This window comes from Lagenorhynchus albirostris, chromosome 16, assembly GCF_949774975.1.
Source record: "Lagenorhynchus albirostris chromosome 16, mLagAlb1.1, whole genome shotgun sequence".
NCBI lineage: Eukaryota > Metazoa > Chordata > Mammalia > Artiodactyla > Delphinidae > Lagenorhynchus > Lagenorhynchus albirostris.
Window position 1 is genome coordinate 82,869,016 of NC_083110.1, and position 13,006 is coordinate 82,882,021.

General features: G+C 48.3%; 1 protein-coding gene across 14 annotated transcripts in view; it reads left to right on the plus strand.

The window, feature by feature from the left end:
• The window catches only part of PPP2R2D (protein phosphatase 2 regulatory subunit Bdelta), a 54,869-nt gene that overhangs the window by 18,897 nt on the left and 22,966 nt on the right, over positions 1 to 13,006 (plus strand). For 6 of the 14 annotated variants that reach the window (XM_060126925.1, XM_060126930.1, XM_060126929.1 and 3 more), the window contains exons 2-4: positions 7,299 to 7,433; positions 11,150 to 11,315; positions 11,723 to 11,835. In XM_060126925.1, coding sequence (XP_059982908.1) covers positions 7,299 to 7,433; positions 11,150 to 11,315; positions 11,723 to 11,835 — 414 coding nt within the window. Of the gene's footprint in view, positions 1 to 7,076; positions 7,183 to 7,298; positions 7,434 to 11,149; positions 11,316 to 11,722; positions 11,836 to 13,006 lie in introns of those variants that run through there. The other 8 variants (XM_060126935.1, XM_060126939.1, XM_060126937.1 and 5 more) reach the window with 5 other exon arrangements.

The window sequence follows — 13,006 nt, forward strand, 5'->3', positions numbered from 1 at the left end:
TGTTTGAAAATGGGAGCAGTCTATTAGAGGGGAGAAGAGGGATGATTGACAGAGGAGCATAGTCCTCGAGGAGGCCAAGCAGCATAGGGCCTCCTGCTTTGGTCGGTCCCAGCTAGAAGCAGCGGCTCCTTCCGCTGCCACAGGGAAGGGGGGGTCAGTCCCCGCAGGTGCTGTATTTGTTCGTGGGTGTGTGTAGACGATCTCTTCTGGGCATTTCTGTTTTTCAGAGAAATAACACAGAATTATTAACAGAAAGTGAGGTGTGGGTGGCTGAGGTGCTGGAAGTGTGAGAGGAAAAGGTGTGAAGGGGGTGTTGTGAAGTAGGAGGGATCAGTGGTCTGGGAGCATCAGAGCGGGCGTTGGGGAGCAAACAGCCGCCACCGGAGAGGGCTTTGGGGGAGCTCAGGGATCGACATGTCTCAGAGCAAGAAGATGGAGGGTGCGTTCCAAGGAGAGGATGAGGCTGTAGTCAGAGAGAGGCTTGGGGAGGTTGGACTCTCGAGGCAGGCTGGGGAAGCACAGGGCCAAATGTGGAGAAGATGGATAGAAGTAAACAGGACACAGGGGAGATGCCCAAGTGTGCAGCACGGCGGTGTTCACAAATGCAAACATCCTTGGAAATGACCCAGATCAAGAAAGCACCTAACCCTTACCCGCAGCCCTGTTCCACCCCAGCTGCTGACATTATGGATTCCATCCCCCTGTTTCTGAACTTAATATAAATAGGATCGTGGTGTAAGTACTCCTTAGTATTTTCTTCATGAAACTCATCCGTATTGTTGTGTGCAGCGGTTGTTTGTTCACTTCCACTGCTGTGTGGTACTCCACCATGTGAACATTCCACAATTTAGGCATCCTTTCTACTGTTGATGGACATTTGAGTCGTTTCTCTTGCAAACATGCTACTGTGAACGTTCTTGTAAGTGCTTTAATGGTACACATATGTGTTTCTGGTGGCTGTGCATCTAGAGTGAGATTGTGGGGTCCTGGGATGTGTGGACGTTTAGCTTTTGTGGACATTGCCAGTTTTCACTCCCACAAGTGGGGTGTGAGAGTTCCTGTTGTTCCCTATCCTTGCAAACACTTGGAACAGTCTTTAATTTCAGCCATTTCCCTGGGCGTGTAGTGGTGTCTCAGTGTGGTTTTTACTTGCCTTCTTTCCCTGACGGCTGAAGAGGTTGAATGCCATTTCCTATTTTATTGGCCTAGGATTAGTTTTGATGATACCGTAGTGGGGAGTAGATGACGATTTTAACAGTGACCACTTCCTGGGACTGGTCCTAATGCAGTTCCTAGTAGTGAGGAAGGGGGTAGTGGTCTCATGAGGGACATGCAGACGTTCATCCTGCTGATGGCTGTGTAGGTCAGCAGAGCTGTGTTCCTTATCGGGAACACACTGTGATCGCAGGCTGGGAGGTGGTGTTAAGTAGCCCTGCACATCTTGAACTAGAGGAGAAGGGGAGGGAGAAAATGAAACGAACTGCTGGAAACTGCATCTCCCGTCTGATTGTTGTTGTGGGTTCATTTTGATTGTGAAAGTTGAGTATTGATAGGGTTTTAAGCAGGGTGGTAATGTGACTTATTCCTTTAAACACATCCCTCCATCTGCCTTATGGAGATTGGACTCGAAGGGGCAAGGTGGGGGGTGGGGGGGGCGCTTAGGAGGCTGTCACAATAATTCAGCCAGAGATTATGGTCACTTTGGACATAAGACAGTGGCAGTGAGACTGATGAAAGTAGAGGAAATGAAATACTCACATCTATATGTTTTTGTTTTGAAAAGCTTAAAAACTTGGAAAAGTACAAGAATAATATAACAAACACCTGTATACTCCCCCCCAGAATCTGCCACCACAGCTGCCTGTCTTCCTTCATTTCTGTGGCTTTGTATGTGTAAGTGATCTGTCTGTGGTTCTGCGCTCCGGGATCCAGTAGCATGGTTCTAGATCTCCTCGGTGCTGCCCCGTCTGAGCTAGTCCATAACCCTGCGCGTCCTGGTCGTCACCAGCTGTACCACCTCTGAAATCTTAGTTTAAGGTGCTTCTCCCTGGGGTTTCTGCCTCCCTCCCATGCTTCCAGCTCAGCTGGGCTCCTGCCCCCACTGCACATTCCTCAGTACTGTCTGTCCCTGTCCCTCACCCTTCTCCCTGCTCTGCTCCCTCCCCTCAGCCGGGTTCCAGGGTCTAATGCTGTGTTACTTCTGGCTCGCTCTTAACCTTCTCGCCTCTCTCAGCCCCTGGGTTCATACTCCTGGCAAAACCCCAAACCCAGTTGAACCGAGCATCTGCCTACTCTCAGCCTACACCCGAGTCACCGGGCAGGGTGGAAACACGCGGCTGCGGGAGCTGTGCTGGTTATTATTCATTCACAGAAGTGTCCATCCCAGGAGGGCAGGGACTTGGCCTTGTTCGTTGTGTCCCCAGTGCCTGTGCAGCACCGGCTTATAGTAGTCATTCAGGACGTGTGCTGGATTTAGAAGACTGCCCTCAAGTCTCACATGGGCATTGATGCTATGAGACAGGCCTGCGTTTCCCCAGTGCGGTCCCTCCTGACTTTCTGAGAAGACCTCCTTCATATGTTCTCCCAGATTGCCTGTACCTCTCCCTCTGACTCTTAGCAGGTGCATCTCCTCTCATACCTCATAGAAAAAAGAGATAGTCGGACGCGCTCTCATTGTCCCAAGCTCAGGTTCACAGCCTGCCATGTGTGTGCCGTGTGCACCGTGGCCTCCTCCCCAGATGCAGGTGTCCCTGCTCCTTCCTTCTGGCAGCCCCACCCCCACCCCCCCACCCCGCTCGCGCTCTGCATCTCTGTCCCTGCCTGCTCGTCCTGTAACCCCGTTCTCGCTTCTGCCTCCGCTGCCACGTCATGCCCATGGCAAACGGACATGACTTTATATCCTCTGTCCTTTAAAAACCCCAGCGACCACATTTCCCCTTCGAGTCCGCCCCCTCCCCACTTCTTGTCCCTGCCTCCCTGTGTCGCAGTAAAAATGGTATCTGACATCCAGTGCCTCTTTCCTTACCAACTGCCCCCTGCCAGCATCCTTAGCAGCCTCTGCGAAATGTCAGACACTGCTAGCTTTTGATCTGTGAGTTTGAACAGTAAGTACTGACTTCCTGTTAATGGTAACTGATGATTTATTAGCTTTTTTGCTAACATCACCTTCCACCCACACATACTCTCCTCCTCCCCTAAAGAGAGGCTTTAAGAGAATTCTCTTGCGAGTCTTGGGTTACATCAGTATTGTGCTGACTTTGTAAATATTGTTCATCATGGAACTAAAGTGTACATTTTTGTTTTCATACAACTTTTCATTTTGTCTAGAGCTAATGATTGCTTAATTTTTTCATATGCTTAGTTCTCTGTCTTTAGTGCTTTTTTAAAAAACAGTCACTCAGCAAATCTGTCAGATACCTAGCAGTGACTTTACCCAAACCCAGCAGATAATCCCGAGCCCTTCTTTCCTTTCCCAGATGACCTCTCCTGGCTGCAGTCTCCTTCAGGCTGGGCTGTCCTCTCCAGGCCTGCTGGCCACGTGGCTCCAGTCTTGGGCCCCTCTTCACCATTGCTGAGATGTCCGATCCCCGTCTTCCTTCCTCTTGGTTTATTCTCATTTTGCCACATTGCATCTTCCAGTGGTTTCCTGATAAAGGGATTTCGTTGTTTTTGCTCTTTGCATGTTTGAAAACACCTCTACTCCTCCCTCAAACTTGTTTGAAAATTTGGCTAGGTTTAGAATTGTAGGTTGAAAATTTTTTCTTCTCAGAATTTGAGGGTAGATGGTCTTCTATTCACCATTCTCCTGCCTCCTGTGGGATGCCATCTATGCCTCTTGTGTGTGACCTGTTTGTTTCCTCTGGAGAATTTTGGAATCTCCCTTTTATCCTTGGTGTTTTACATTTCAGAGAGATGGGCCTTGGGCCAGTCTGTTCATTCATTGTGCTGGGCCCGCCTTGTGCCCTGTCAGCCTGGGAATGTACTTGCTGCTGTTTAAGGGAATGCTCGTCTTACTCCTTTGATGATTTTTCCCTTCCTTTTTTCTGTCATCTTTCTGGAACTTGGTAACTGGGTGATGGGCCACCTAAACCTATCCTCTCATTATCTTTTCTTTCCTGTTGCCCACTTCTTTGTCTTTTTGTTTTTCCCTTTGGAAGGGGTCTTGAGTTTTTACATTACTATTATTACCCCTTGCGTCTCCAGGAGCACTCCCTCGTTCTTCCTTTCTCGGGGCACTGCTGTCTTCTAAGGGCCCCGCTGGATGTGCTGGCGCCCTGCACTGTGGGATGCAGGTAACGTGCCCAGCGCCTGCCCCGCAGGCGGTGGTGAGGCTCCCTGGGTGAGTCCAGGCGAGTGCGTTCCTCAGGAGCACCTGGCACCTCAGCAAGCGCTAGGCCCACGTTCTGACGTCATCGCTCTCCTTAGGGGTTAGCTCCCTGCAGCGGTAGTTGTCGCTTCTTTGATCTTTTGTTGGTGCACTGTCCCTCTTCCCTCCGTGTGCCTTCTTTGTTGTGACGTTTTCTCTCACAGGTCTTTCGACCCTGAGCTCTTGGTTCTTGTTTAAGTGGAGCCACTGTGGAGCAGAGAGGCAGGTCTGTGAGCAGGTGGGCTTTTCAGCTGGAGGACTTTCCTGTGGTTGGTCATTTCTTTAAGGACCTCAGGTGATTGAATCTCGAGGCCTTTTCTCTCGGGCTTTGGTGTTTTGGAGAGGAACCCTTATGGAAACGATCCACTCCTGGCAGCCAGCGTTTGGGAAACCAGAAGTGGGAGTAGCTGTGTGCTCCTGCCTGACCGGACGGGGCCCGGCTTGGGGACCCAGCAGTTCAGCAGAGCAGATAGACTTCCTGCCATCTCGGTGCCCAGCATCTGGCAGGGAGCCTGCCCCAGGCCGTGGATGCACACGTAGATGCCCCCAGCATCGTCCACGGCGCTTAGGGAAGCCCGCTCACACTGGCGGCCTGGCAGAGGACACCTTTCCCGTCTCATCCTGATGCCTTGGGGTGGGGGGCCCCTGTGCCCTGCCCCCACGCTTGACTACAAGTCTCAGATGCTCCTCAGGGGCTGCTGGGCCTTCTCCATGGTTTTCACATCCTCCAGGCAGCCACCCTGCAGCAAAGGGCGACATCGCCGCTCTTTGTGCCATCGCAAAGGCACTGTACTCTTGCCACGCGAGGAGCCGCGGGGCACTGGGGCAGAACAAGTGGCAGAATTGAGTCACTGCACAGCCCGCGGTGCTTTTGAAATGCCCAACTGGGTGCCCTCAGTCAGGACCACATTTACTCTGTGGCATCAGTAATACCCATCAAATTCATGCTGGTGATTTAAATTTTATTGGTTGTGCAATTTTAGTATTTAGTTTGTCTGTTTATTTTGATTTTAGAGCTCTTCTAAATTCTGCAGAGGGTATTTCTAATTTTAGGTTCGTACTTATTTACGTAGCCTAATGAAAATAATTTCTCACCACTGGCAGTCATGCAGTTTTTCTTAAAAGATTCACTCCATTTTAATGAAGTTTGAAAATCACTGACAGGGACTTCCTGGTGACGCCGTAGTTAAGAATCCTCCTGCCAATGCAGGGGACATGGGTTTGAGCCCTGGTCCAGGAAGATCCCACATGCCGCGGAGCAGCTAAGCCCGTGCGCCACAACTACTGAGCCTGCGCTCTAGAGCCCACAGGCCACAACTACTGAAGCCTACGTGCCTGGAGCCCGTGCTCTGCAAGAAGAGAAACCACCGCAATGAGAAGCCCGCGCAACGGAGTAGCCCCTGCTTGCCACAGCTGGAGAAAGCCCGCGTGCAGCAACGAAGACCTAACGCAGCCATAAATGAACGAATGAATGAGTGAAAGAAAATCACTGACAGAGCTAGAATACCATTAATTATATTGTGCACCCCCTGGGTATAAATGACATAAATTTTTAGTTCCTTTTAGTCCAATACAGAATATTTTAGTTTCATTTAAGCAAATTAGGTTATTTCAGGTAATTTAATTTAAAAAGTGACACTTCTAACAAGAAGCCTAATCCTTTCCCCAAGGCTTACTGAAGATTTAAGGGGAAAAAAAAAAAAAGAATCCCAGACGGTAGAATTCGGTGTGCTCTTAAATGTCAATAAACCATACCAATGCAGTAAGAACTTATTTTGCAGGAAGGATGTCGTATATTAACAAAAAAATGTATTGCAGACCTTTAAGAATTGCAGTATATTATGACCACTTTTCGGAAGCATTCTTCAAGTAGTTTCAACTTTGCGGTCCATTTCTCATTAGTATGTAGGTCGTTTATAACAGCTGTTTAGTGCTATTTGTGTGTAAACACTTAACGACCTCTATGATGCTGGGGCCCTGGCACCCTAGAGAGGTCATTTTCAGTTGCTGGTAGGAAGGATATGCCCTTTGAGCTGGGGCCCCGGCAGCGGGGACGGGGCGGTAGTGGTCCATCCCTTCCTCGGAGCAGCCAGAGAGGAGATTTTCTGCGGCAGCTAAGGTGAAGCGTCCAGTTGTAGTCAGAAAACAAGCTCACAGCAGCCCCTTGGGAGACCAGGCCCGTACCTTTGTCTGATTCTTAGTGCTCAGCAAATCTGAACTATGGAGAAAGTGGTTTTCCCCTAAAGCCCAGCCTGGGATATTCTTTCTGATTCAGTAGTCTGTGTCATAAATCCAGATCCGTTTCCTCTACCTGAAGTATTAACCTTAGGACACCTGAGACTTTTCTAGGCTTGACTTCGTTTTTGTACCTTGTGGCCTTTACCCCTTGTGAGCTGGTGTCCAGATCTTGGTGTTGATGGTGTAGAAATCTCGGTGTCTGACCAGCAGTGTCTCACTAGGTAACGATGTCCTCGTTATCAATGGCAGTGACTTTACCCAGACAGTAAGCTAGGTACTGTCTGTAATGTTATTTTGTACAGAAGCCAACCAGTCACCGTGTTAATGTAATGTAAGAATCAGGTTTATTTGTAAAGGTAATTCAGGCATGCATTATAAAGTTAGGCAGCAGTCTTCTAGAGCCAACTTTTATGTGTTTTTGTTTTTTCTCAAAATTAATTTCCTAAATTTCTACCCTATATCTTATATCAAGACAACCCAGTCTAGATAAATGCTGGTGTGCCAGGGACCAGGCATTGGATCAGTGACCCATAAATCCACATGGGCTCTGGGCGCCAGAACCAAGAAGGGGCTGCCTGGTAATTACAAGTTTCCCACGAAAGTGTTGCTTTATCCTTGGAGGAAATTTTATGTGTGTACCTTTCTTTTGATCCTTTTTATTGATGTTTTTAATATTTATTACAACCCCTTTCAGAATCATAAACTGGTAAATTGCTTCTGTTGTCTGACAGCTGATGTCATCTCGACTGTGGAGTTTAGTCACTCTGGAGACCTTCTTGCAACAGGAGACAAGGGCGGCAGAGTGGTTATTTTCCAGCGGGAACAAGAGGTCAGTAATGTACAATCCACGAACCAAGTGGGATCATCCAGCACTTCTCACATCACTTGTAAGGAAGGGAGCACAGTTATTTTCCCAGTGTCTAATTTCATTTGATTCCACTATATCACATTCACCATTTAGCATCTTCTTTCAGAAATTATCTCGGGGCGAACGAGAAGACCTGTGTTTCCACTCACGGACGTACAGCCCCCAAGTCCCAGTTAAGCCCCCAGTGCCCTCATCTGTAGGGCGGGCGGAGAGTCCTTTCCCCGCCCCAAGTTGTCACAGGTGGCGGCCAGACCAGGTGAAGGGTGTAGGCTGCTGGGGTTCTGGATCTGTCTGCTCTCATCCCGGAGGAAATGAAACCCCTTCACCGGCCATGGAGGTGCTGGCCTCCAGCCCCGGGGTCTGCTGGCCGGTGCAGGCACTCTGAGTGCCCCGCAGCACTGGCCGCACCCTCGAGGGCTGGGGCCTCAGAACACGGGCCTTGGAGGAGCCACGGATGAGCCTCACTCACGAACACTGGCTATTAGGTCCTTCCCGTCGGGGGGAAAAGGGGAGAGGAGCGCTACTTTGTCAGTTACACGTAAGAGGAGAATGGGAGCTATCGCCAGGCCTTGCCAGCCCCTGTCGTCTCTCGTTTCTGGCGAGCAGGCCTCGCCGAGTGCCCAGTAAGGCAGGATGAGGCTCTGCTGTGCGGGCGCCCCAGGCGGGAGCCTCAGCACAGCCAGGCCCGGGGGTTCCGTGACAGAGCGCCCCTCCTGCCTGCTTCCTAGCTGGTAGGCGTGCAGTTGCTTTTCATCTCCAAATTCTGCCCTCTAACTTCTTGTGGTAAAACAACTCTGGTGTCAAGGCGGGTGGGCCCTTGCTGCCTTCCTCGTGGCGGGGAGTGCCAGCCCTGCACTGCAGAGGGGCACTTGGTGGCGTCTGTAGGGGGCAAGCCCTGGGCCCACAACATCTCCTGGTTAAAATATACCTGTTACAGCTCCAATGTTGATTAAAAATTTTTTAATTGTATTTTTTCCGGTTCGGGATGGTGAGAATTCTTTTGTGAATATCATATATATTATCATGAATCTTTCTAAATCTTCACAATATGATAAGTTTATAATTAGATATAATCTTGGAGGTGGATCATCACAGTGCTACTTACAAAGAACTTTTCAACAAATAAAAGTCGGTGGCGGTGTTTGAATCATACTTTTAGCAGAAGGATTATTTAACAGATTACTTAGCCATAGCTATCTTAACTTTAAGAGTTCACTTTTAGCTCCGTAAAGTCTGCCATTTGAATGATGTCCTTTTAGAAAATGAAGTTTTTTCTTGTTTTCGGGGGTCATTGTTTAAACCTAGAAATATGCTAGCTTCAAATATGAAAGATTATAAAACTCAAGCATCTTGCTATAAAATGTGTTAAGTATTGTAGTTTTGAGAAGTTATCATATTGTGTTCAGTGAAGATGTATTAAGTCAATGTTGCTACAGTTTTGTACAGTAGCAGGTCCCTAAAATTGTTTAAATTTGATAAGCCCGACCAACTGTAACTTCATAAATCCTGGGCAACTTTTTTCCCCATCTTTTTCTTCGTATTTTGGTTAATATAAAAAGAGGTTTTGTATCCCATCTGCCTTTCAGATATTTTAGTGGTTGCTGTATAATCTTCATTGTGGACTTGAGTGTTTCCAGTGTGGGTAAGACTCTGTCTTCATCCATCATCAAAGAGACAGTTGATGATATTGCAGCACCACTGGGATGAGGCTGCTGCCTGTTAAACTGCAGCAGCTCTCGATTAGAAACTGCAGTAAGCTTTCAGAGGTGTCAAAATATGTGTTTTAGAATCAGTGAAGCGTAGAGGTTCCTGGAGGATAGAGCAGCACCCTGCTTGGCTGGGGAAGGTGCAGGACGTTCAGTCAAGAGGGAGCCATCGGAAACTATGGCAACGTGATTTTCGAACTTTTTTCCCATGTTAGTGGTGGAGCCCTCTGTCCAAGGGACTCTAGCGTGTCAATCTGGGGCGAGCAGAGTCTGTGGACGTGGCTCCGCGGCTCCCACCCCTCTGCAGAATGCCGTCCCTCTGCATGGTCCGTCCAGTAACATCAGAACTGTAACTGGGAATCAGCATGTTCCCAGACAAAGCGAGGCCCGCCTCCTCGTCGTCCCCATGCTCCCCGCAGCTGGACCAGCAGTCTCGGCAGCTCCCGCCCCACTCTCCTGCTGAGAGTCCAGTCGCTGTGCCCTGCCAGCCTTCCTCAGAGTCCCTCCCTCTCCCTGGATGGGGGATTAGCAGGGGCCTTGGGTTTCAGGAGTTGAGGGCAGAGATCAGGGCAGTTAGTGGCAGCGTTAGAGGCAGGGCGCTGTTCCCGGAGAGAGTGGCCTGGGAAGGACGGGCAGCGCTGTGATGGGACTCGTGTCTGAAGCATGGGACTGACCGATTCCACAGATTTTCCCTTTTAAATATTTCAGTCACGGTTTGTTCACTTGAGAGTTAGAAGTACCGGTTGGTGTATTAGGCTTTTTCATAGAGAGCGTGAGGGCCACGAAGCAGGAGAGTAGTGTGAATAGCATAAGCCTGTAGTCCAGCACACCCGTGGGACACGGGGCAGGGATTTCCACGGTCCTGCTGAGGATCGCTTGATCGCAAGGGGCAGCGCGGTAGAGAGATGGAGGGAGTTTGGGGGGATTTTTCTCATAATACATGATCTTGCTTCAGAAACGTAAAGGGGTATCTATCTAGACGTGAAGGTTATTTGTTTAGTTCAATTTACTTGACACACACGCTAATGTGTTAAAAATGTAAGATTTTAGATACTGGTTATAGAACAAGAATTAAAATACTGGTCTCCTTGAGTTTTAATTATGAAATATTTACTATTTCATAGAAAATGTCATTTTGGACATGCAGAAGGTTTCAGGGATTAATCTAAATATACTTATGAACCCACCACTCGGGCTTTTATTCCTTTAGAAAAGGAAACCCTGGGCGTGTAGGTGAAGCACACGCTGTGCCCCTCCCCCATTCTGTCTTTCCATGTTACTTCCACATCCTATTTTATTATCCCTCTGCCTCCCCCGAGTTGGCCATAGCTTGTCCTTTTGTTTTTACTGCAACGTGTAGAATTGTCGTGTGTGTTGACGTTTTTCATAAGAGGATCTTCCTGTGGGTGTGTTTGCACAGCTTGCTTCTCTTACACGTGCTGCAGGATTTGCCCTCCGTGGCTCCTTTGCCGTAACTGCTCGTTTGTGACTCTGCCGATTGGCAGTCCCCTTCCCTGGCGGCGCAGCTGTGTGCTGCTGGCTGTCCCAGGTGACGGGGAAGTGTGCGTCCCCGTGGCTCAGCCCTGGAGGGCTTGGGCCGGCCCAGCTGACTCTCCACGGGGCCAGATGGCAACCGCTGCCGCCTCTGTGGGCCCTTCAGCCTCTCTCAGAGCTGCCCCGGTAGCGGTAGCACAGAGGCAGCCAGAGCCAGTGTACTGGCAGGGAAGCTCGACTCCACACCCTGCCCTAGAGCAGATGCCCGGAAGTGCAAGAGGAAGCTGCGGAGTCAGCTCTCTTATTTGTTTCTTCCAAGTAAAGTAATTCTGAGCGTCATCTGTTTGACATTTTTTTGACCCAGGATTTTTATTAACTTTTAAAAATGTGTGTGGTCATTTGATATTCAAATTGGGAGAACTGAAGTTTCTCTGCACTGTGCTTTGTTCATTAAAATGGCTTCATGTTTCCTTGCAGAATAAAAGCCGCCCTCATTCCAGGGGGGAATATAACGTTTACAGTACCTTTCAAAGTCACGAACCAGAGTTTGACTATTTGAAGAGTCTAGAAATTGAAGAAAAAATTAATAAGATTAGGTGGCTACCACAACAGGGCGCTGCTCGTTTTCTGCTCTCTACAAATGGTAAGAGCTTTTCTCCTTATGCGGCCCTTTGCGTTAAGGCTGGGTTTTTAATTTTCTGTGTGTAGATTCTTTTTGATTTTAGCCCTTCTAGAGGTTACCTCTGCTTTAAACTTTGGGGGAGGGTAAAGCATTAGGTAGGCAGGAAGAAAACTCAGGTTGAAAACTCAAAGTACACAAACACACACACACTCGCAGTATTACATTTCTCAACTCTGCAGACGTTTCTACATCTTTACTTATTGTAGGAAACAAAATGTTCATATACAACTGGAAGTACTAATGTTCAAATACTCCTAGCTTCTAAACCAGCATAGAACCACAGAGTTTTCTTGTATGATACTCAACTAATAGTGGTGCATGATATATGGTTTTTCTTTTAATATGGAGAATGAGGTTTTTATTTTCAGATAAAACTATTAAATTATGGAAAATAAGTGAACGGGATAAAAGAGCAGAAGGCTATAACTTAAAAGATGAAGATGGACGACTTCGAGATCCACTTAGAATCACGGCACTACGGGTATACGTCACATTTTCTTTCAACTAGCCGATACTTGTCATAAATTAATCAGTAATGATGCTTAAGTCAGCTGTTTAGAAAATACTGTTAAATAGAAATACTGTGGGATCTGTCTTCTTGATCTTGAAAGTTATTTGTAATCATTTTTATGTATACTTGTTAAAATGGGAGTCCTTGTATTCTCACGAAAACAAAAAAGTCACACATCTTCAGAAAATATACTACTACTAAAGAAAAGACTCTGGTTTAATTCCATAAGAAATCTTTCTAAAAACATCCACTGCCTTTCACTCTGAAGGTTCAGAGTAGCACATTGGTGGGGTTGGAGCAGATGGAACTCGGCACACTTCCCTGGAGGAAGCAGCGCGGGTTGCAGATTGAGAGATGACCTGTGGACCAGCAGGATGGCCTTCACTGGATTTCCTCTGAGTTAGCTAAGGCAGATTCTGACCAGAATTCTTTGCCCATCAATCCATGAGCAGCATTACTTCTTTTTCTTTTTTTAAAATAAATTCTTCACTCCCTCTTTGGTGCCCCTAGGTACAGTATGAAATGACTGTGTTTTATCAATTCTAATACCTCGATTTTTTTCACATTTTAACATCTATGAAATTGAGTACAACTTAAAATCTAGTGTCCTGGGGTGGTGCCTTTAATTAAATGGAGTATGAGAAGGAGATTAAACAAGCTTGAATCCTGCCCAGATGCGCCCTGGTTAAGACCCCAGGGTGCTGCCGATGGGCCGGGCCACAGCGGAGACCAGCGGTGACTTAGAGGCGCTCCCCGAACCGACCGCCTGGTTCATTAGAAAGCTGTTGGCCAGTTGGTTGGTTTTTCAGAGAGGTTTAAAACCTTTGTGGAAGTGCGATCTATCAGGTGAAGACCTAGTGGGTGGACACATTGTATTGGTAGCTGAGGAGCTACAGAGGAGGGCACGGAATTGCAGGAAGCTCCCCATCCCACTCCCTGCAGGGCCCCGGCCAGGGTGCGTGTGGTGGGTTTCGGTCTCTTTCCCCGTGCTCTGCTGGCCGCGCGCACGCAGGTGCTGGGGCAGCAGGCGCGCAGCACGGAGTCGCAGCCCAGCGTGCAGGGGTGCTCCCGACAGGAGCACAGGGTGTAACAGGTAAGCACTGCCAAGGAGAAGGGCGGGGTGGGAACTTGTAGGTCAGTG